We start from the raw sequence: 23,424 nt of genomic DNA on the forward strand, positions 1-23,424 counted from the left end.
TACAAGGTGGAAGATCTGTAACATATTTTTTTTATAAAGAGGCTTAGGCAAAATTTATTAAATTTGAATAGCATTTCACACTAATAAGGAAAAAACAACACAACCACCAACTTTTTAGAGTAAGTTTTTGTTTATCCCTAAAGGAATGATAGTGCATTATAATAATAGGTTGTATTCAACAAAGTGCTAAGCAGATTGTTTCATCGGAGCAAGAATTTCTCCTCGTACAATGAAACCATCTCTTTCTTTCACCCTCCCCTTGCATTCCTCTAAATCTGAATTTTCTCACTATCCTCCAGAGCATATTTGGGGACAGTGAGGGGGAGCAGGAGGGGGGAAACCCCCTTGTGCTAGTGCTGATTCTTGCACTAGTGCAAACATGGACTTGAATAACACCCATTATATATGCTATATTCTTAATTTATTCAAAAATTTATATCCTGCCATTTCCAGGCAGCTCACAACAAAATTAAAATGCACAGGAAACACAAAACAAATAAAATAAAATGCAGTCTACTCAATATTTAACTAGTCCTGCTGCAGTTCCTGAGAACAGATAACAGCGTACAGGATAGACTGGCTCTGATTAGGGGACATTTGCAGAAGGTGACCTGAAACTCTAGTTGCTAAAAATAAAAAAAGCAATTGATACAATTTTTATCTAAACTTCCACCACCCCTCACTGGCTTGCCAACAAGGTAATAAGTTTTGTCTTATAGATTGATGGCAAGTTATGGATTCTACTGTGAATGCCAAGAAATTAATTTACACTTTGAAATCTCAAAGAATGTTCCTCTGCGTATCTCGGCTGGGTAGTTGGAGAAATGGAGCTATTTAAAAATCTCTTCTTATGAATGAACTGAAGCAGAACACAATGGCATTAGGTAAGATTCTAGCTTGCAAGCACTGATATATTATATAAATTAGCTTACGTCTTGATTATCTAAGCAAATACCAATGGCATCCTTTCGGGCTACGGTTCATTTCAAAATGCAAATAATTGATAATCCAGACAGCAAAACAAGAATAGCTTGTTCTTCCACTTACAGAAACATTAGCATTACTACTGTACTACACTTGAATACCCAGCTTAACCTGACAGGAGCAGGGGGAAGTGAAGGTGGATATTATTATTCAGCTCTGTACTGTACAGGGCCAGCCCTCGGCAATTGTCCTGTTTTGACCAGGACATCCTGGAATTACAAAAGCCATCCTGGATTCTGACTGGATCCCGGAATGTCCTGTCTTTTGGTCTCCTGCAAGAGTGAGGAACTCAAAGACGCTCATTCTTGGGTGCCACGCAAGTCAGCTGGCACATTTTAAATAAGAGAGAAATGTGCACAGTCCCATCTTAGCAGGAGACTGGAGCTGTGCTCTGCGCACCCTCTGTAACTTGCATCCTGTTCAAGCACAGCAGAGTGCAGCCACTTCTTCTCCAAGGAGGAGGCCTGGGCTCTGCTCTCCTTCTGGTGGCAGGAAGGAACCAGATGATGATGGTGGTGATGACAGCCTAATAATAATAATAATAATAATAATAATAATAATAATAATAATTTATTATTTATAGCCCGCCCATCTGGCTGGGTTTCCCCAGCCACTCTGGGCGGCTTCCAACAGAACACTAAAATACAATAACCTATTAAACATTAAAAGCTTCCCTAAACAGGGCTGCCTTCAGATGTCTTCTAAAAGTTTGGTAGTTGTTTTTCTCTTTGACAGCCTTTGCACTCAGGCTACTGCTGCTGCTCTTGGGGGCACCCAGAGGGTCCTCATCAAGGCCTACCCACCACTGCCAGCCCTGCAGGATGCTCACCTTCCTGCTGCCAGCCAGAAGGAGTGCTTCTAGCAGGGCATGCCAGGCAATGGCTCCATGGAGTTCAAGTACCAGGTGGGGGAGATAGGTGGGGATTCAGAATCTTTGTGCTCAGTGCTTGGTGCTGGTGGAGAGGAGTGGTGGGTAGACTGCCCCTGAAGGTGGAGTTTCCACTTGGCTGCCATGACCGAGGCTGTGCACACACACACACACACACACACGTATATGGGGCATGTGGACAGAACTGCCGTCTTCATTTTCATCACTGGGATGTTGGAGGGCATGCTACCATTAGGAAAAAGAGGGGCAATTGCTGGAAAGGAAGTAGCTGCAGCCCTCTGATGGGAGGCAGAGCAGTGCATGCCACATGGCACAGCCAAGACTCCTTCAACAAGCCCGTTGTCTCACACAAGATGGAGAATGCTATATTGTCACCAGTGTCTGTTTGTTAGTTAGCTATTGTAGCATAGCTACCGTTACTAACAACCCAAAGGTGCAGCAGCAGGGTGTTATACCACACCATATACAAAGCAAGCAAGCAAACAAAATAAAATAACACATCAACTTAAATAAATATTTCCTGAGCTGGATAACGCTGCCAGGGTTGAAGTAAGATTCAACTGGCAGTCCAGTCAGCTTCTGTACATTGAGTGGGAAGGTGATGCCATCTTGCCCTTTACTGCAGGCATCCTGATGAAGGATGCCACCTTTAATAACTAAATCAAAAGGATGCTATTTTTCAAGGGTTTGATATATATTCTTCCAGATCTAGTTATACCAGAAAATAAAGCTTCACAGAAGTATCTTAGTGCTGTTGGTCTTTAAAGAGATGACTGTATGTAAATGTATATACATTATGTTCTATGTAAGTTGTTATAATTATTAACAATAAGTTAGAAATGCTGCTCTTTGAAATGAAAAAAGTTTCAAGTGATAGAAACTCATGGGTGGTAAGTCAATATTGCTTCAGGGAATAAATATTGACTGAGCCATAAGTTAATAATGCTACCCCCTCTCCAAATCTCATCTATCATTCAGCGCTTGTCTACATTTGGCTTGTCTTACAACATATGCAACATGCAGATGGCCTGCATAGTGAGGGCAAGAACCTAGCTCTGAAATGTATGTGGATGGAAATTGTGCAAAAGGAAAACAGGAGATAAAAAGAACTCTGCGCTTCCTCTGTTTATGGTTTGCCCTGTATCATTGCTCCATTTCCCTGATACCTCTACAGTGAGAAACAATATAAAAATCACAAAGGCCTTATTCAAAAGTAAGCATGACCCACTGCCAACCCCCCCCCCCCACATCATTAACGAGAATTTAGGGGGAGGGGAATTAAGTGTGAAAAAGAAACGAATGAAGAATCTTGAATTGTCTGTAGATGCACAGACACAGACAGGATGGCTTCTTGATGCAGAGATAAACTGAGAAGAATATTCAAGCAAACAGAAATACATTTTGTGGAATTCAAAACAAAGCTGATAAAAGTGAAGCTGCAATAAAACTGCAATGCAGACATAGCCTAAATCTAGACATAGCCGCTGGGGATACATAAAGCATCAACTGCTTTCCTTAATAGTTAACTATTTCCCCCCTCCAAACACAGTCTTTCTCATCCATCTGCAAGACATAACGGTTGCTGACTTTAAATTATCCTGAAGAGAGAGAGGATGTGAAGCCAAGGCTGCCTCCAACATCTCAGCAGCAACATTCTTTTCTTCCTCAAAAAGGTCCACAATGGACTTGGCAACTTCAGCATGTGACAGAAAGAAGAGTTATCTAGAAGACAGCTTGCACACAAAAAACCCCTAATCTGATCAACAGTATTAACTTTCATTATACAGTCTTGTGTTCATTATATAGTCTTTAATCAAGTGGAAATAATTTTATAAACAATAACTCTCATAGGCATAATATTCAATTGCCATAACAGAGAAAGTTGCAAAAAATGCTGTTGATCTTTTATTGCCTTTTAAATAAACCCTGTAGTTTTTATTATTATTAAAGTTTATCATTACAATTTAATCATCATAACCCTAGAATCATCCTTCATACACTGCCTCTAAACAATCAATGAATTTACAAATGCCCATAAATGCAATTATTTAAAATTAATTTAGAAGGCTCCATTGTCCTATCTTAAGCAATTTCTCCACAGAAAAAAGAAGCCAGGAAAATATTGGTGTATCATGCTGGAAAGTGTTTGCATGCACTTTTTTGCCAATCTTGTATTTCCAAACACTTGGGACTCACATGAGTCTGTCTTATAGCTGAAAAGGAGAAACCTAATATTTCTTTGCGTCTGCAAAAAAAGTGTTCCCTGCTGCCCCAGTTGAACATCTGGATGGTAGTGGGCAGCATGGTGCGGAGCTGCTTCTCACCTGACCCCAGGCTGTTTGCACTGCCATTGCTTACCAGGAGATAAAGGGTGAGGTTGTAGGGAGATTGGTATGGTGCAAATACACTAACAGGAGAACCAAATTGGCTTTGCTGCTGCCTTTGCACTGCATTCACCTGGCCACAGCCTCACTCCTCTCCTCCTAAGTAAGTAGCAATAGCAGCTGAGGCTAGATGACCATCTCCTGGGGATGCTTTAGCTCTGCATTTTCTGCCTCAAGCTTGATGGCCTACAATGCCACCTCCAGCTCCATGGTTCTGTTTTGGCCATGCTGATGGAAGAGCCAGTCTCCTTGTTGCTTAATTGTGTGAGGAAGTCATACTCTATCCACTGCAGCTTCCAAAAAAGATACAGTGGTACCTCGGGTTAAGTACTTAATTCATTCTGGAGGTCCGCTCTTAACCTGAAACTGTTCTTAACCTGAAGCACCACTTTAGCTAATGGGGCCTCCTGCTGCCGCTGCGCCACCACTGCACGATTTCTGTTCTCATCCTGAAGCAAAGTTCTTAACCCGAGGTAATATTTCTGGGTTAGTGGAGTCTGTAACCTGAAGCATATGTAACCTGAAGTACCACTGCACTGTATTTTGGAAAATCGTTCCATAACAAACTGCTGCAGTAAAGTCATACATCTACTGAACCATGCAGCTCTAGCATAGAGACTTTAAGGTTTCACTCTGTTGTATAACCATTTCTCCTGGATGACCAATGAAATAGTTTTAGAAAGTGGAAGAAGAAACTGAACAGGGTACACCAGTCACCAACGTTGTGCCCGAGGGCACACATGTGCACGCAGAGGTCTTCCCTGGTGTCCACAGGTTCCCCCTCCCTTCTGAAATTAAGACTGGCATTCTATTGTAGCCAACAGAATAGGTTGCAGTGTGTATGTGTGTGATATCCACAACACCTGCTTTACAAATGTGCCCACAGGACCTCAAGGGTTTGTCTACCCTGTCTAGGAAATGTTCCTTCTATTGGTTAGTGACGAGGATCATTTCAGGAGGAGGGAAGGGAATTAGTTGCATTTCTGCCTATCTGCAACTGGAGTGAAAAACTGATCTACATCAAAATTTATATAGACAGAACAAGGCATCAGCACTTACACTCTAAATGAAGTGTTACAAATCCCACAACTCCTGCAGCTTGCTGAGGCAGACTGAATATTTTTAGAATGCCAGACTGCATAAAGCAATTATCTGCTGTTTCAACTCCTTTCAGGGAAGCAGGGTGAGTATAAGTTATCTAAATAAATACTACTATGCAGCTGTTTTTGTTTTTTTTAAATGCTGGTTTTATGCTGGTGCTGTCATTTCAGTATCAAGATGTTGTGTATTTGTTGTGCTTTGGGACTAATAGTGAGTGTGTGTGTGTGTATTATTCTAAGAACAGTTTACACAAAGGGAGCAGGAAGTTTGCTACGTTTTCCTAACAGGAAAAAGGAAAGCACCTTTGAACATGACTTGTCATCTTAACAACTATAAAGCATTAAACCAAAAATAAAATAAAATAAAAATAAAAATAAAGCATTAACCCAGGCTTCCCCAACCTAACATCCTCCAGGTGTTGTTCGCCTACAATTCCCATAATCCCTGTTCATTTCCTGTGCATGGTGGGATTTATGAGAGTTGGAGTTCAAAACAACAGGGGAGCCCTGGGCTGTGGAAAGCTACTTAACTGAGAAGCTGGATGCTACAAGCACCTTCTCAGCATAAATCAGGACCCTCAGAAAAAAATAGTAAACCACAGCTAGATTCATATGGAAGGAGGGAATCTTCCAGCTATTCTGGCCCCATGCCATTTAAGAGTTTTCTAAGTAATAACCAGCACCTTGAATAGGGCCCTGAAATGAATCTGAAGCCAGCACAACTGGTATCAGGCCAGTGTAACATGGTCCAAGAAACAGACACCAGAAAGCATTTTGCACCAGCTGCAGTTTCTAAAAACTCTTCCACGGCAGCCACACACAGACCACACTGCAGGATTCAAGTCTGAAGGTGTCCAAGGCATGTGACTAGACTCACTGGGTGTAAAATATGAGGGACACTTCACATAGTATTCCCCCCCCCAAAAAAAATGGAAATGGAACTTATGCTTCAAGTCCCTATTTTGCTTTCCTCTGGTGCCTTGCACTGTCCCTTCAAGTTTGAGCCATGCTGTTCAATTGAATCCTGAGAGTTTGGGCAATATGGTCAAACCGATCAAAGAGAACCAGACTGACTGATGAACAGCCTGGATTAGTGCCAGACAACTTCCTGTTCTATAGTACATGGAATAAAATTATTAAGAAATAAGCAAACATAAACGGAAGAGAAGAAACATGAAAAACACAGCTGTTTTGCAGAAATGTATGTCCAAATGCATGAGAGAGCTGATGATTTACAGATTTGACAGGTAAATAGATAGATAATTTGTTTATCTGCTGTTAATTTTATACTGCTTATTTATCTGTAATCTCAAACCAATGCAATTATGCTTTATGGTCTAAATATAATAGTGTGCAGGGTCTGATTAGAGTGTGAAATAACTATCTTTGCATTCTACTCTTCTTTCTGAAATGCAAAAGGAACACCACCAGCAGGGTCAGCTGCAGGCAACTGTAATGTGCCATTATGATCTATTTTAAAATATGGCAAGTTGACAGACATCATACTGAGGAAGACATTTTTCACAAAATTAAGAGTGGCAGCCACTGTGCTTTGCATTCACATAAGAAGAAAAACAACCTTTTCTCCTCCTCCTTTGAATGGTTGGCAGTTCAGATGCCTCTGGGTATATCCAGAAGAAAAAGTTAAAATATGTTCAAACCTGCTTAACCCTCATGGTTCCTAGCCAAGGAATCTCAGAAATGGTGGATCTGTGAAATGACTGGGAATCTCCAGGATTTGTAGCACACTCACAAAACAACAATTCTCAAAAATTAATTAGTGGAAACTAACTTAGCTGATTAAAGGTAAAGGGACCCCTGACTGTTAGGTCCAGTCGTGGCTGACTCTGGGGTTGCGGCGCTCATCTCGCTTTATTGGCCGAGGGAGCTGCCGTACAGCTTCCGGATCATGTGGCCAGCATGACTAAGCCACTTCTGGAGAACCAGAGCAGCGCACAGAAACGCCGTTTACCTTCCCGCCGGAGTGGTACCTATTTATCTACTTGCACTTTTGACGTGCTTTCAAACTGCTAGGTTGGCAGTAACAAGGACCGAGCAACGGGAGCTCACCCCGTCGTGGGGATTTGAACCGCCGACCTTCTGATCGGCAAGTCCTAGGCTCTGTGGTTTAACCCACAGCGCCACCCGCGTCCCTACTTAGTAGATATCAATTAGTAGATATCAATTTACTCTCTCTTCTATATGGGGAGCTTCAATATAAGGGAACAGACTTCAAGATGGAGAAAACAGACAGAATTTTTCCCCCTCTCCTTTCATAAAACCAGAACTTGAGGTCATCCAATGGCAGGTGATACAAGACAAAGGAATCATAGAATCATAGAATCATAGAGTTGGAAGAGACCACAAGGGCCATTGAGTCCAACCCCCTGCCAAGCAGGAAACACCATCAGAGCACTCCTGACATATGGTTGTCAAGCCTCTGCTTAAAGACCTCCAAAGAAGGAGACTCCACCACACTCCTTGGCAGCAAATTCCACTGTCGAACTGTCGAAGTAGGTCTTCACAATGTGCACCATTAATTTATGAAATTTGCTACCACAGGATATGGTGATGCCCACTAGCTTAGATGGCTTTATAAGGGGAGTATAAAAGTTCACAGAGGATAAGTCTACTAGCCATAACGGCTACAGTGGTACCTCTGGTTAAGAACTTAATTAGTTCTGGAGGTCTGTCTTAACCTGAAACTGTTCTTAACCTGAAGACCACTTTAGCTAATGGGGCCTCCTGCCACCGCTGTGCCACCGCTGCACGATTTCTGTTCTCATCCTGAAGCAAAGTTCTTAACCTAAGGTAGTATTTATGGGTTAGTGGAGTCTGTAACCTGAAGCGTATGTAACCCGAGGTACCACTGTACATGGAAATTCCAGGTTCAGAGGTGAGATGCCACCAGACACCAGTTGTCAAATAGCTGTTACAGGAAGAAGGGCTATTACCTTCATGTGCCGCTTGCAGGCTTTGCTTACCCGAGGCCTCTGATTGTCTACTGTGGAAATCAGAGCACTGGACTAGAGGGATCTTTCACCCTGATCCAACAGGATCCTTCTTATGGAACAAGGGCAGCCAGTGCTGCATTTCAGATGTTGTTGGATTACAGTCCCAATCAGCTTGCTCAATTATCAGTAATAATGGGAACTGTAGTTATAAACATTTGAAGCTCACCATGTTGACTATCTTTATAATACCATTGCAATAAGAAGGTTCTGCATACATCATATTTTAGTTTGCTATGAAACCATGTCAAAAATGAAACCCACCCCAAAACGAAACAAGATGACTTTGATCCAGAGCTCCTGTAAGTAGAACTCTTTTCACAGGACACTCTCACCGGAAGGAGGAGGAGGGAGAGAAAAACCTTCTGGAAAAGTATGGGAAATAGAATTGGGTGTTTGAAGGGAGTAAAATTGGTAAAAACCATCTTCCCTCCTTTCCTCCAGCAGGAGCCTTCAGTAGATCTCTGCGTCTTCCATAAAGGAAGAAGCATTTATGTTTTTGTGGGACACTGTGAGTTCAACCTTAGAACTTCAGAGAAGAAATACCCTTGCAGGAGGTGCAAAGCTTCCTTTTCAAATGTGAACAATAAGAAAATGTACGGCAACCAGTCCGTACGCTTAGATAGTCTTTAGAGGTCTTCCCATGACCTGAGCAAGACAGCCTTTTCTGCTGTGCCCTCTACAGGTGGAAGGCTCACATGGCTCTCCAATGTATTTCCTATTGCAGGCAAAGACATTGGTTATTTTGAAATGTCATGGATGGAGACTGAAAATAGTGTTCCAGAACCTGCAGTAGCTCCTGCCAGTTTGCACTTATTGTGTGAGTAGAACCAAGACACACAAAAGTCTTTTTCAGATTAATGACATTAAGTACTTCTCGTGCTAAGTAACACTACTTTATCCAATGTAGGCCTGACAACAAGACTTGGGTTGGCATGTTCTGTTCCACCACATGCTGAACTTTCTTGTATGAACACAAATCCCTCTCTGTACACAAGATCATATGTGAGGAGGACATGTCTATGCTCCAGCACATGGACAACTTATGTGCTAGGACCACGTGTTGACCAGACCTCAGAGATCTAGTCATTAAATTCCATGAATTATTTTTAATGGCTAAAAGTACACATTTAATTATAGTCTTGTAACTCATGCTGTTTAATGTATAATATAGATGTCAAATGACAAGCATGTTATAACTGACGAGAATCACCAGCTAGAAAGAGTACATTGAGTATGACTCACCTAACAGCTTTTCCCGTTCTTCTCTCCGTTCTCGAGCAAGTCGCTGCCTTTCATCAACTTTCAGTACTGGCGCAGGGTCTGTAAAATAGAAGAAGATTTGAGATGTCATATTAGAAAAAGCAACATTCTAAAACTAATTAACAAGCAACTGTAATGTTACCATTTAAGACCTTTCACATATCATCACTTTCACATATTTAATTGCTATGAGCTTGGGATCTCTCTGTCTTAAAAAAAAAAAGAACCACTGTGAATGGCATCCAATTAATTCTTAGAATAACACTTAAGGCCCGGTTCCCAAAGAGGTGGTCAGCTTCTGTCTGTGTTGCAGCACTTCAGAAAGCAGGTGGGACTGGATGTTCCCATATGAAAATCCTTTCAAATAGAATACACACACACACATATGATTTTTCTCTCTCTCTTATAGACGAGCAACCGTTCATATGAGCTCCACCCTTCAGTGTGAAGTGAAACTACTGAGACACTGAATTTCTACCTAAGTAAGAACTTAACAGGCCATTGATTGGATCCAGAGAAACACCAGCGATGGAAGGGGTAGATGGAAGGGGCTTCTGTCCAGTTTTCAGGGTTATCTTCTCCATCTTTATTCCCCTATCTTGAAGCTCCACCTATTCAATAGGGTTTCCTGACCTTCATGTGAAGTTGTTTGAAGGCTTTGGGGGTGACTGGTGGTGTAGGGAGTCAGAAAGTCACCTTCCACACCCCTTCTTCCACCGCCATTTCTCAAGATCCAACCTCAGGTGTTAGATGTTCAGGGATTTTTTATTTATTTATTTATTTATTTGTTTAGTGCTAAAAACCCTGGTCCAAAAAACTGCTCAAATTACATACCAACAGTCTGTATACACTGCAGCATTTACCAGAAAATGCATGCTTTGTTCCATGCAAACAATATGTGAAAGCATATGTTGTACACCATCGTGATCTCAAGAACAAAAGCTAACTCTTCATACACAGTACTTCTCAGACCTCAAAGATGGTGGCATTATTTAAATAAGAAGACTTATTTTCCTCTGTTGTCACATGCCATAGATCTTGCCTTTATAACTTTTGTTTTAGGGGTACTGAATGAAAGGTTAATTACTTGGCAGAATGCCCAGGTGCCAGCAACTGTGTTATGGGTACAACTGACCAGCTTACGTCCTGTCACTCGATATATAAAATTTAAGATATGCAATAGGGGAATGAAACATTTCACAGGATTTGAGAGTCCTTTATTTCTCACAATTTATAATGAACTGCCTTTCAAATCTGAGCTGCAGAACAGAAGGCATACAGACAGTTGTTAAAGTGATGTGTATATTCAAGAAAATAGAACTCTTTCCTGACTCCTTTAACACTGTGCTTGCCAGAGGGTAGAAAAAAAGGAAACGTGCAGCTAGGACAATATATTCAGTAAAGCCTAGGAGTGTATTTGTTCTCTGAATCCTGTAAAGTAAGCAAAAGAAAACTGGAGTGTGAGACTGAGCATACACAGAAATTCATTTCACCTGGTGCTTATGAAATACATTTACAATATTCAGCATGGGAAGAGAGAGCCAAGGGCATCTGAACACGTGCAGAGAGCCAAGGGCCTCTGAGCACATTCACAAAGAGGTTGGTCAGGGTATGCCTGACCCTAATCTGTATCTTGTAGCTTTGCAAAGGAATAGTTTGTCTGTACATACAGTACGCCGTTAAAGGGAACATCAATTTCCTGGGTTTCATGACTTTGCAAGAACTGTGTCTTGCTCTATGTAAATGCATAGTACAAATACAATATCAGTTTGCCTATGTTGTTTCAATGTTTCTTATCTATATCTGAAAATACAGGTGGCGACCATTTTAGGCACGTCCAATTGATGCATGATTGCTAACGTGCAGGTCCTTTTGGATCTGGAAAAGGGCAGAATGGGGGAAGAACGGGAGGCAGAACGGGGGGGGGGCACACTTATACATGCTCTGCTAATGCGTGCGGGGCCAGAAACGCCCCCCCCCCCCATGAAATGGTTGCCATCTGTAATTAAAAGTTCAGTGACACCTGTGACTGAAAATATCTGTGAAAGAGGTGAAATACATTGTTAAAAGGGGTTTTAAAAATACATCTCCAGGCCGGTGAAAGCAATGAAAAGTTCACAAACTGATACCTGGCTTGGCTCCAGCACTACTGGCATTCTGTCCTAAAGCGGCAGAGGTGGGGCGGCTGGATGGAGCAGCTTTTTTGTCCTGCACCACTTTGGAGTTTTCAGATACTAAAACAAAAAGAGGGAGAAAAAAATATCAGTTAATCAGACCACTACTACTGAGTCAAGCCACCTTTGTTCTATTCACACAAACCTTGCAAAAGCCAAGGCAAAATTTACTACGCAGTGCAACTCTGCAGAGAAGGGGTTCTACGGGATTTCCATTGGCTAGGAATTCAGGGCCTTCTGCTCATTCCATGGCTATTAGAAGTGGAGTGGATTGTGCAGAATGAGCAATTACATCTATTTGTGCAGGCTGTAGAATCTGAGTTAAATGAGCAAGTTTTATTTTAAATTCTAGTGCAGAATACACGCAACCTGATAACCAAGTACATGCTGCCATTATGAAAGATGCAGTCCTTTTTTATTGTCTCTTGCCACCTCTTTTCTTCCTACATATTCTCCCTGTTCAATCATTGCCCCCACTACATATGAAATACAAACCACTGCCATAAGAAATGGGTAGTAATTAAGACAATGATACCTGTACACACCAGATGGTCCAATACTAGAGAGGGAGGCATCTCAAGAGGGAAGAGCCATAGCTCAGTGGGAAAGACTCCCACTCTGAAACCCTGGAGAGCTACTGCCAGTCAGAGTTGACAATACTGAGATAGAAGGCCATTGGTACGACTTGGTATAAAGCTCTCCCTATCTTCCAAAGAGAGAAGCTCTCTTCTATGAACCCCTCATGGGGATTTAATAAACTTTAAAATCCACTAGTATTTGAAAAGGTTTTATTGTTTGTGGGAAGTTAAAGGTTAATCGCTTCCTTAAAATTGGCAGAAAGCACCAAATGTTAAATTCAGAGACTAAGCTGCTGTATTTGAACGTGGTCCAAAAACAAGTACTTCAAGAGAGAGTCAGCCAAATCAATGTGGGGGAAAAGGGTTCCCTGATGTAGTCTGAAAATGTTCTTACAAACATAAGCTACTTTTAAAATAATCAATGAGTACAAACATTTATTATTACAAACAGGGCAATGATTTACACTTCCATCTGCTTAATTCCTTTTCCTGTGCCGATATATTTTTATCCATCAATTAACTCAGGCAGCTCCCTATTTTCACCGACAATACACAGCCATAGGAAAGAGTTCTTTGCCTATGTGCTCTGTCCGCATAGGATCAGGTCCCTCAGCAGACCAGTCAACTTGGAAAGTGTTCTCTGAACGTGAGCAAGATTCAGAACCACTGCTTTAGATTAACAGCCCTGGAACTGTCCAGCAGGTGAGCTCCACTGCCTCCGCTGGAGCTGTTACTGAGTCCAGCACACCTGTTGCTTCTGGTAGGTGCTTCATTTGCAGTCACCCCCCCCCCCTTTTTAAGGTAATGCAAATGGACGCTTTGTCACATGAGATTCCATGGGAACAAATATCTCATGGCCACTGCCAAACTTCTATTTATTTATTATTTGAAACAGTATTATCTTTGGCAGTTAAAAAACAACTAACCAATGACAATATACCTTTTTAAAAAAAATAATGTTTGAACATGAGCAAGGCCACAATCAAACTAAATCAAACTAAACTAGAATTTTAAAAAGTTCTGGGAAGATATAAAGGTCTTCCTGTGGCGCTTAAAAATGTGAAACTCCCAAGCATCCCACCCCTGACTAGGAACCACAACTGAGAAGGTCCTGTCAGGAGACACCACCCACCAGTCTTCAGGCAACAGGAGCACCTAGGGAAGAGTCTTTGTAGATGATCTTAACACATACAGTATATGTCATGAACTGAGAGTCAGACTCCTCATCAGGTGAAAGAGGCTGAAAGGAAGAGCATGCAGAGGAACTGGTACCCGATGAACCTGGGGTAGGCGGTGGTCTCTTCCTAGCCCAAGAATGTGCCACTGCTATCCTCTCTAGAAGACCCTAGAAGACCTGACCCTCCCTTTCTCTGTTGCAATAGGAGTTTTGTAGGAAAAGGTTGAGTCCTTTTAAGTACAGCAGCATCCTGCAGCACAGGTGGCACTAACAGCTATTTTGTACCTGGTGCTACTGCTGGAGAAGGGTTCAATTTTAGCTTGCTCTGTGTTTCCCAGAGCTCTAGCCAGAACCCTGTGGCCCACCTCGCCTTGTATCCAGTCTGAACATCATCTTGTCCTACACCCAGTTGAGTCTGGCCATGCTGCAGTGAGGAGGACAGTGAGCAGGTTTACATGCAGCAGCCATTGTTATACTGCACACACAGGATCCTGAGCAACAGATGCAAACCGAATGGGGAGAAAAAGAGGCCAGATGAGCTATTCTAGATTATTTGTACTTTCTATTATATGGTTTCATCCCTTCTTTTCCTGTGTTTTAAACCAACCTAAATAATAAGTTTAAGGCTGTAAACTAGTAACAGAGCTTTAACTATTGGAATTATTGTACTGTGTTTCGTGTCTATGTGCTTTAAAAGTAAAGAAGTAAATAGTTTTAGTGGTCTGTTACGAAAGACCCATTTGCATGCGCAAAGATTCAGAATAAATCATCTTCTGATCATTTACAGCTATATAATTCCTGGGGTAGAGATTCTTTGCATCAAATTTTCTAGGCACATGAATCCCTGTGCTCTTCCATAAAATCAGGCATTTTGTTATGTAACCAGGAGACATCCTGTTGGTTTCAAAGCCTTGATTTAAGTCACAGAAATGTAAATCTGTAGTAAAATGAAACACCATAGGCCTCATACAGTATGCAAAGAACAAAATTTCAGCAATATTTTATTAAATAAGTTAGAAATAAGCTCTAGGCATGAGTTTCACTAAGTATTCTTATGACATTCTATACTCACTGAATACACCAAATAGTTTATTTCCAATACTCCATGCATGAAATTTTAATGACACTGCTCCGGAGACAAAGCCAGCAATATTAAGGGAATATTAAGGAAATAGTTCATATTGCTGCTACATATGATGAAGGACTTTGCTTATATCAACACAGAAGAAGGTAGTCCAGACAGACACACATAGTTTAATGAAATCGGGAAAGGCAAGACTATTGCTCACAGCATGGTATCATCAATGGTTATTGACCTGAAAACTCATCTAAAATTAGTTCAATTATTACCATATAAATATATTCTATACAACCATATAAATATATTCTATATAACCTCATACATCTCACTCAGCAGTCTCTAGGTTATTAAGAATTGTACCACAATAAATACTTCAATCTTTAAAATTGCCAAAGAACTTCTTGTTGATTTTGCTATAAAAAATGAGCATGGCTGCACTTCTGGAACATATATTGTGTCAGCAAACACTGTCAAAAAATTCAAAAATAAATACACAGGCTGTCTTTACACATCACAGTAAACCATAGTTAATGGCTCCCACTTTACTCCTCTCTTAGTAGTAACAAGAAACCACAACACTTGGCTTAGAGTTGCATCCAAACCTGGGATTGTGGATTGTTCATGCAAACTATAATTTAAAGTCAAGCTCTGAGTGAAACAAACGACAAATTCTGCTTTCGGTGTAACACTAAGCCAGGCTTGTGGTTTGTCGCTCCCTCTAGTGCGAGTGTAGGAGCAAAGCAAAAGCAATCTCCATGTTCATAGTAAACTATGGTTTATCGTGACATGCAGACAACACCATATTGTTCACAATCACACAGTCATTGTTTAAAATTAGCTTTTGAATGGTGTCTTGTTAGGAAGCCATTAACTACATCATGTAGTTTGGGAAGCTACGATTAACTGCTGCTTCCTGGTTTATTTCCCCACTTGAGCAAAGGAGTGAAAGAAGATGGACCAAAAAAAAAAAAAAAAAGAAGAAGAAGAAGAAGAAGAAGAAGAAGAAGAAGAAGCTGTGTGGGTGTAAGATGCTCACGCAGATCCTGCTTCATTCAGTTTATATGGCCTTAAAGAGCTGGTAAGGGTGGCGCTGTGGGTTAAACCACAGAGCCTAGGACTTGCCAATCAGAAGGTCGGTGGTTCGAATCCCCACGATGGAGTGAGCTCCCGTTGCTCAGTCCCTGCTCCTGCCAACCTAGCAGTTCGAATGCACGTCAAAGTGCAAGTAGATAAATAGGTTCCGCTCCAGTGGTAAGGTAAACAGCGTTTCCGTGCGCTGCTCTGGTTCGCCAGAAGCGGCTTAGTCATGCTGGCCACATGACCCGGAAGCTGTACGCCGGCTCCCTCCGCCAATAAAGCAAGCTGAGCGCCACAACCCCAGAGTTGGCCACAACTGGATCTAATGGTCAGGGGTCCCTTTACCTTTACCTTTAAAGAGCTGGTAAAGAATGTGTCAAATATTCAAAAACAAACCAGAAGTGGCTCACTGGGTGGGGTGGACCCACCATCCCAGCTTCCCAGCAGGTGGGTCACTATTGCTTGCCTGGAATGATGCGAGGGTGAGGTGGCAGGGAGATCAGCATGGGGCAAATGCACTGGTAAAACTCCCCACTGCCTTGCCACTCTCCTCTCCTTCCCAGTAACCAACAGTGATCCACCTGTTGAGAAGCTGGTGCTCTCCACCTCAACTGGCAACCAACTTCTGACAATAAGACCATACCACAATACAAGCCACAGTTGTGAACTGGGAAACAATTCTTCCAAGGAATCCATTCAGAACAAATAAAATGATTGGTTCCACACTCAATCCCCTTAAGCACCTCTGAGACCTTTCTTCAATCATCTAAATGTAGAATTCAAGCACAGAGCTTCTACAGCCCCAATATTTCCACAGTCTTTCTCTGCAGCTAAGATTCTTCTAGTAATGTTTACTCAGAAGCACATTTTGTTCAGCCAACCCCCCCCCCCATGTTACTTAAAAAGCTTTTTGCTTATAGTTTCCAGCCTATTTTATCAATTCCCGCTGGATGTGGCTAAGGGAATTTCCCCACTGTTTTTTGTTTAAATTTTGATTTAGGATAATACATCTGTTTCACTATATAAAAATGAAAAGAAAAAGGGAATGGAAAGTACAGACACCACTTCGGAGGAGAAACTGATAACCGGGGCAAATAACACTATAGCACAATCCTAAAATAGGTTATCTGAGGAGTGATATACAGGATATTCATTAATGCTCCCTGAGCCACAGTCAACAGGATGGGGAAGAAAGGGCAGAGCCAGCAAGGAAGAAACTTTTAATTAATAGCCCTGAAAGATGTTTGTCTTTCAACATTTGACAGGCTTGGACTAAAATTGCATTTTAACTTTTTTTTTTTTTTAATGACACAAATCAACAGGTCCGTAAAAAGATGGGAGGACAATTAAGACAGAAAACACAACACGGGGATGTAATGATTTATCAATGACACAGTCTGGGTTCTCCACAAAAAAGTGAGTAACAAGGCTGGCAATATCAAAGGGGAAGCTAGTGCATAAGCAACCTGATTCCTCTTCGCAAGCGTTCTGCATACGTGTGTGTGACTTAGGCTGTGCAACACAGATGACTATGTAGGCAGTCATGATGACTCTGTCTTCAGATTCTATCCTATCCTAAGTCACAGCAAGTACACCTAGGGAGAGAGTTCCATAGGAGCAGTTCAAAGGAGAGGAAAGAAGAGCCATCTGCCTGAGCTCAGTGGGGGGTGATCTCAGAATTTGATTTTCTTTAGCAGGTAGGACATTTAGGGCTTCAAATGTAAATATCAGCACTTTGAACTGGACTGGAAATTACCGTATTTTTCGCTCTATAAGACGCACCAGACCACAAGACGCACATAGTTTTTGGAGGAGGAAAACAAGAAAAAAAATATTCTGTATCTCAGAAGCCAGAACATCAAGAGGGATCGCTGCGCAGTGAAAGCAGCAATCCCTCTTGCTGTTCTGGCTTCTGGGATAGCTGTGCAGCCTGCATGCGCTTAATAAGACGCACACACATTTACCCTTACTTTTTAGGAGGGAAAAAGTGAGTCTTATAGAGCAAAAAATACGGTAACTGGGAGCCCACTGAATGTCTTTTAACATTCAGTTAAAGAAGACAGTAGCAATTAACAATCTGTCCCATGGACTCTGAACCAGTTGTAGTTTCTGGGCCCTTTCAAAAGGCAAGACCACATGCAAACACTTCTTGCCATTCACTAGAATGCATGTTACAACACAGATTAAAGTACTCTCCAAAAAGCAATGCAGCTGTCATAGCAACTGAACTGACATTGATGAAAGTCACTATAAGTTATCGAAAACACTAGGGCATCCATCAGCAACACTGGATCTAAAAACGTCTGTAAACTAAACCTGATTCTTAAGACGGTACAACTCCATCTCAGTTATTACGCTTGTTTGGTTTTTCTCCTCTGGAATCAAGGAAAATTACAGTGAATTTTTATTGTTGCAGCATTATGCTTCAGTCATGAATGAAGGCTGTGTCATTGTCAAACTGAAGTTGCCCTCCTGGGCTGAAAAGCATCTTTTCTAGCTTCCCTAAGCAGTTTTAACGCCAGCCAATATTCAATTCTGCAATGAAAGTTTTGTTAGCTGCTCCTTCACCTGCCAGCTTGCACTCATCCAATCCTAAATTTTATGACCAACGTTCCTTGTGACATGCCTCCTGCCCCAAGAAAAATTTAGAAAGCCCTGAAATCTCATAGAAGAGACTGAATAAATGGCTGCCCACATCACAGAGCAGGGGGGCAGGAGCTAGAAGATGATGCAAGTATAGAAGATGGGCCCAAGTTCAAAAAAGGGTAAGAAATGCCTAATTAGACTGTTCTTCAGAAGCACTGGTAAAATGAAGGCACATATACAATTTTTAAATGCAAAACAATGAATAAACATGCCAGATGTGTGAACCAAACTCATCTAAAAAATAAGAGTTGCATTTTAGAACAAGCCCTGAAGCACATAAAAACCTACGAAATCACCTTGTCCCTGTATGTGACCACCCAACCACTTCAGTCAGCAGAATTGGCACAATTACAGGTGCTACATAATGTCTGTTCCCGGTAATGCAAATACAAGATCCAAGGCTGAGATCCAAGGCTGCCTTTGCTTTAGTCAGTGGAACAGTTTTCTGCTTGTACAAGGCAAGGAATCCAATTTTTGCCAGCCCCGTCTACATACTACCTCTGTGTCATACTTTATGCTATTCTGAAATGTCTCCCAGGATATTTCCAGAGGCTACAAGAGCACAAGTGAAAATCAGGTATCCGTCTTGTATGGAGGTTCATGGTCACAACTGAATACAACCCAGGACACTGGCAATTTCATGCACTTGTAGTACTAGTGACATGCAAAAGCAAAAAGCACTGCCATTTTTAAGAAATTGTATTTAATTTTTAAATTCTGCTAAAAACACTTCAGTTTCTTTTTATCAAATCTGCATACTTTTATCATAAAAAATAAACCCTGATCATTGGAGTTCTAATTCTGACCCTCCTTATATATATCTGTTTCATCTACATCTATAACAGTAATTATATAAAAATGAAGCTTCATGTTGTTCCACCACTGGCCTTCATGTTTTTAATATCCTCACAATGCTTTCTAGTTCAAGGATAGGTTAAAACAGCACAGAACCCACATCTACTTGCAAGGACATGGTAAGGAATTGTTTTCAGGCTGCTTTAATTTATAGAAATCATGCTGCTTTTATTAAAGCAACCTTGGTTTTGAAATGAACTGTTTTATGAGTTTGCCTTTGGGTACTGCAGCTAAGAAAACAACATTATTTGAAACACAATGTTTAATTTATATACAGTGTAAGCAGCTACAATCCTAAGGAACAGTAAGTAAAAAATGCATTTGAGGCAGAAGACCTGAGCAATTGCAAAATACCTTCATTCATAACAAACTTCTCCTCCCTGCATACAGCTGTGTCATCTTATGTTTCACCTGGCTTAATTCATGTTATGACAATCTAACAAAATATTTCAGCAATGTCCTGATTTAGTCAATCCTGGTACAGGGAGTGACAAGGTAATTCATCTGCTATATCAACATGATGATGTGAGTGTCACAGCATATTAAAATCTGGCACCAGACGCAGATATTTGCAGCAACAAGTCTCAAATGAACATTATTCAGTGGCGGTAGCAGCAGGTTAGAGCCAAGTAGAATATAAAACAGAAAAATCTGTGTCCCGGGTATTTTTTGAGATCAACTCAAAGCAAAGACACAAGATAGTAGCAAGAAATCTCACCATATGCACTACATTAAAATGAATTGTTTCCCTTAACGTTTGAAAGATACACCCTTCTCTTTTTTTAAAAAAAGTATCATTTATACTCCAAAAGGAGTTCATATTCTGTTATGATAGAAGGACTGTGAAGACACATTAAAAACATCTGCTTTTCTGTTTTAAGAATCAAAGAGACACAAAACAATTCAGAAGCAATACAATTGCATCAAAAATAAACAAAGCCATATTAAAAGCAGACCTTAATACAACAGAAAACAGTACATCAGTATAATGAATTAAGCTGAAATCCATCCCTGTATTGGAGGAATGAGAGGCACAGAAAAATAAGGGCTTTAAAATCATAATTTAATTGTTTTACGTCTATAAGAGATGGTATAAAATTAATGAATGGCATCTCCTGTCCCTTCAGGTCTATTGCATTAATATTGCGCACTCTCTCTCGCGCGCGCACACGCTCTCTCTCACACGTGCGCGCGCACACACACACACACACACACACAGTCAGTATCAAATACTGCTCTAGCTAAACACTTCCCATAATAATGAAGATCACGGCTTCCACACCACATTTTCCTGATTGCCACACTGCAGTACATTAAGATGAAACATTTTGATCTACATCTTTTTACTCTAAGCCATTGGGTCTCAATCCTACACAGATCCATGGGCAAATAAATGCCATATTTTAAAAAACCAATGGTATTTGCTTACAGTTGTATATGTTTTGGGGCACATATCAATTTAAACCAGTACTCAGAATGTACGGGATGAATTTAATTCTTGTTAACCTGAAAATAATAATTGACTGGATACAGACTTGTGTCTAGCAAAGTTGTATCTGTGCAAGAGGAAAGGGTTAGGAGGTGAGTTTCATCCATTCCTCTTCTCCTGTGCAGTCTCCTGTCCTGTGCCTTCTGAAAAACTACTGGAGGGCTGGCAAACTGCCTGGAACAGCCTGGAAGGTGGTGCTGAGAGAAGCAGAATTTGTGAAAACTGCTCTCCCTCCCTCCTCCCACGTAAAACCTTTGCAGGATCACAGCACTTTCTATGGAGAGAAAAAATGGAATTCTTCCATCACAGAGGAAAAAGCCTGGCTCCAACCACAAAAATAATCAACTTACATGCAGCATATTATTTGAAGTCTCACACACATTAGTTCAGTAATTTTAGCAACAATCTACTGGATTGCTAATAGGCAATTATTATAATCCTTGGATAAAGGAAGGAGGTGCACCAACGCCACAAGGGAAAAAACAAATCACATGTTTGGGTACTGAGGCAAAGAATGGGTGAAATAGATTTAGAGAACAAAACTCCATCTAAAGTATTAAACTTCTGGAAGCCATTTTGTATATTGCGCCCAACGAGAAACCATGGTAAGCAGCATAGATGGAAACTGCAGTCTGTTACAGTCCTTTGCAGCAGAAAGGGTGGGTGGATAGACCATTTTCTGGCTAGGCTTTACTAAGGCAAAGATTTCAGCAAGCGACTATTGTCTCAGCTCTGCTTCATATATTCACCAAGAAATGAAATAGCATAGTATTGTGGTGTGACCATTAAGGTAACTTGCTGGCTGTGATGCAAATATGGCAGGGAGAGAGCAGGTGGCTTTCCTCGCCAATGGTATTGCTGCTCTGGTTCTTGATAAATGCATTAATCAGGGCCTGAGGCTTATAACCAATATGGGAATTGAGCTGGGAACTATTTCACGCTTGTGGTATTTGAGAGAGGAGGAGGAATATGCTCTGCAAGTTTCTAAAGCAGGGATGGGAAATTTGTAGTCATCCAGATGTTATTGGATTACAAGAAAGAGAGAGAGAGAGAGAGAGAGAGACTGAGTGAAATGTAAAATACTGAACACATTTGTATGCAACTTGCAACAAAAAGCCAAAAAACCAAGGCAAGTAAATAGCTCCTTTATCACTGCTTCACTTGTCCATACTGCTTTTAACAATACTGCACTCTAAAAGCTTTTAAGAAATGAAAGCTGCATTCTGCCTTTCTGGAAAACAGCTCATCTTACACAGCTTTCCTTTTTTAAAAGCTATGTGTCCAACAATTTGATATACTGTGCTGCAGATTAATGTATATAAAATTAACATCTATCAAAAGAAGTAGAGTCAGCAGGACTATAGAGATGGCTACTGTTCAAGATCCGCCAATTTGGACTCTCTAGACAGTAGGTTGATAATATTACCGCTGACTGTTCTTCCCCTTCTGCTATCAGATCTAATGCTTCCTCGATAATATTTGTTCTGGTAAGCTTCACCTAAGTATTACTGTTGGGAAATTTTCCTGCCTCTGTTTAAATCAAGTCTAGGAAGGAACTGAGGAAGCTGCTTTATGGTTGAGTCAGACCATCGAGCTCAGCATAGCACACACAAGGGACTGCCAACTTTGGGGAGGGATATGGGCACACCTATAAACCAGAGAAACAGTTGTGGGCACTCTTAAGGCACTGCAACAATTATGATCCCCAAAATTACCCTTTCCTCAATTCAGCTTGAAAAAGCCTTCCATTGCCTACAATAGAAAACTTCTTTGAAGCCTAATTGTGGTGGTGGGACTTTTTCAGCAAGGGGAGGGGGTTTCACAGCTTCGGAGGGGATAGTTAACCTTTCCGTGCGCAGATAGCTCCCCGCAACACCAACCTGCACTGTGATTAGGCTCGAAATAACCTTCTGTTTGGTACACTAGAAAGTATCTTTCAAATTTAATTTTAGGAGTGGGAGGGGTCTTCCTTTAGGCATGAGGGAAAGCCTCTGTGGCCCCAGAGGATGTGCACATTGGACAACAGCAGTAATGTCTAAATTGTACTATTGTTATTAGTCATTTCAGTTTATATGGATCTTTAAGAGGATCCCTTATCTAATAATTATCTGTGCTGCTCTGAAATGAAATTCATTTTACTGTATTTTTTTCTATATGAATTTCATTTGTGATATTTTCAGGATGCTGAATACTGCTTAGAGATTTTATTTGAAATGTGAGGCGGCATATAATTTGCCTAGATAAATTTTGTTCATCTCTGTGAAAAGAGGGGAAAAACAAAGCATGTTTAGTCCATTCATGTTTACTCAGTAAGTCCCACTGAGTTCAACAGGACTTACTCTAAGGTAACCAACTACAGGATTATAGAGTAAATTGTCACAATACTTTGGCTGCAATCTATACACATTTACCTGGATGCAAGTCCCATTGAAAGAAATGAGGTTTACTTTTGAGTAGATAATCCTAAGATTGTAGTATTAAAGGATGACAAATTGAAAAATTATTTTCATTATGTACTGGAATGATAAATACTGTGATGAAGCGAATTTATATGCTATGCTGACAATATTGCTATGCTGACAATACATGTTTAATATTTAAACATGTATTTAAAGAGAGAAATAGAGAGAAAGACTGGAATTTAGAATCGGAATCAGAATCTTCATTACCAGAACAATTTTTGATCTGAAATCATTAAGTACAGACAGCACAAGAT

General features: G+C 40.9%; 1 protein-coding gene across 4 annotated transcripts in view; it reads right to left on the reverse strand.

Moving 5' to 3' along the window:
- Nucleotides 1-23,424, reverse strand: part of MAP7 (microtubule associated protein 7) — a 102,400-nt gene that overhangs the window by 29,634 nt on the left and 49,342 nt on the right. For all 4 annotated transcript variants that reach the window (XM_080999631.1, XM_080999630.1, XM_080999628.1 and 1 more), the window contains exons 2-3: nt 11,761-11,865; nt 9,614-9,691 (exon numbers count right to left, since the gene is read on the reverse strand). In XM_080999631.1, the coding sequence (XP_080855757.1) occupies nt 9,614-9,691; nt 11,761-11,865 (183 nt within the window). The remainder of the gene's footprint in view (nt 1-9,613; nt 9,692-11,760; nt 11,866-23,424) is intronic.

This window comes from Podarcis pityusensis (genome assembly GCF_964106645.2).
Source record: "Podarcis pityusensis genome assembly, chromosome: 3".
NCBI classification, from domain to species: Eukaryota; Metazoa; Chordata; class Lepidosauria; order Squamata; family Lacertidae; genus Podarcis; species Podarcis pityusensis.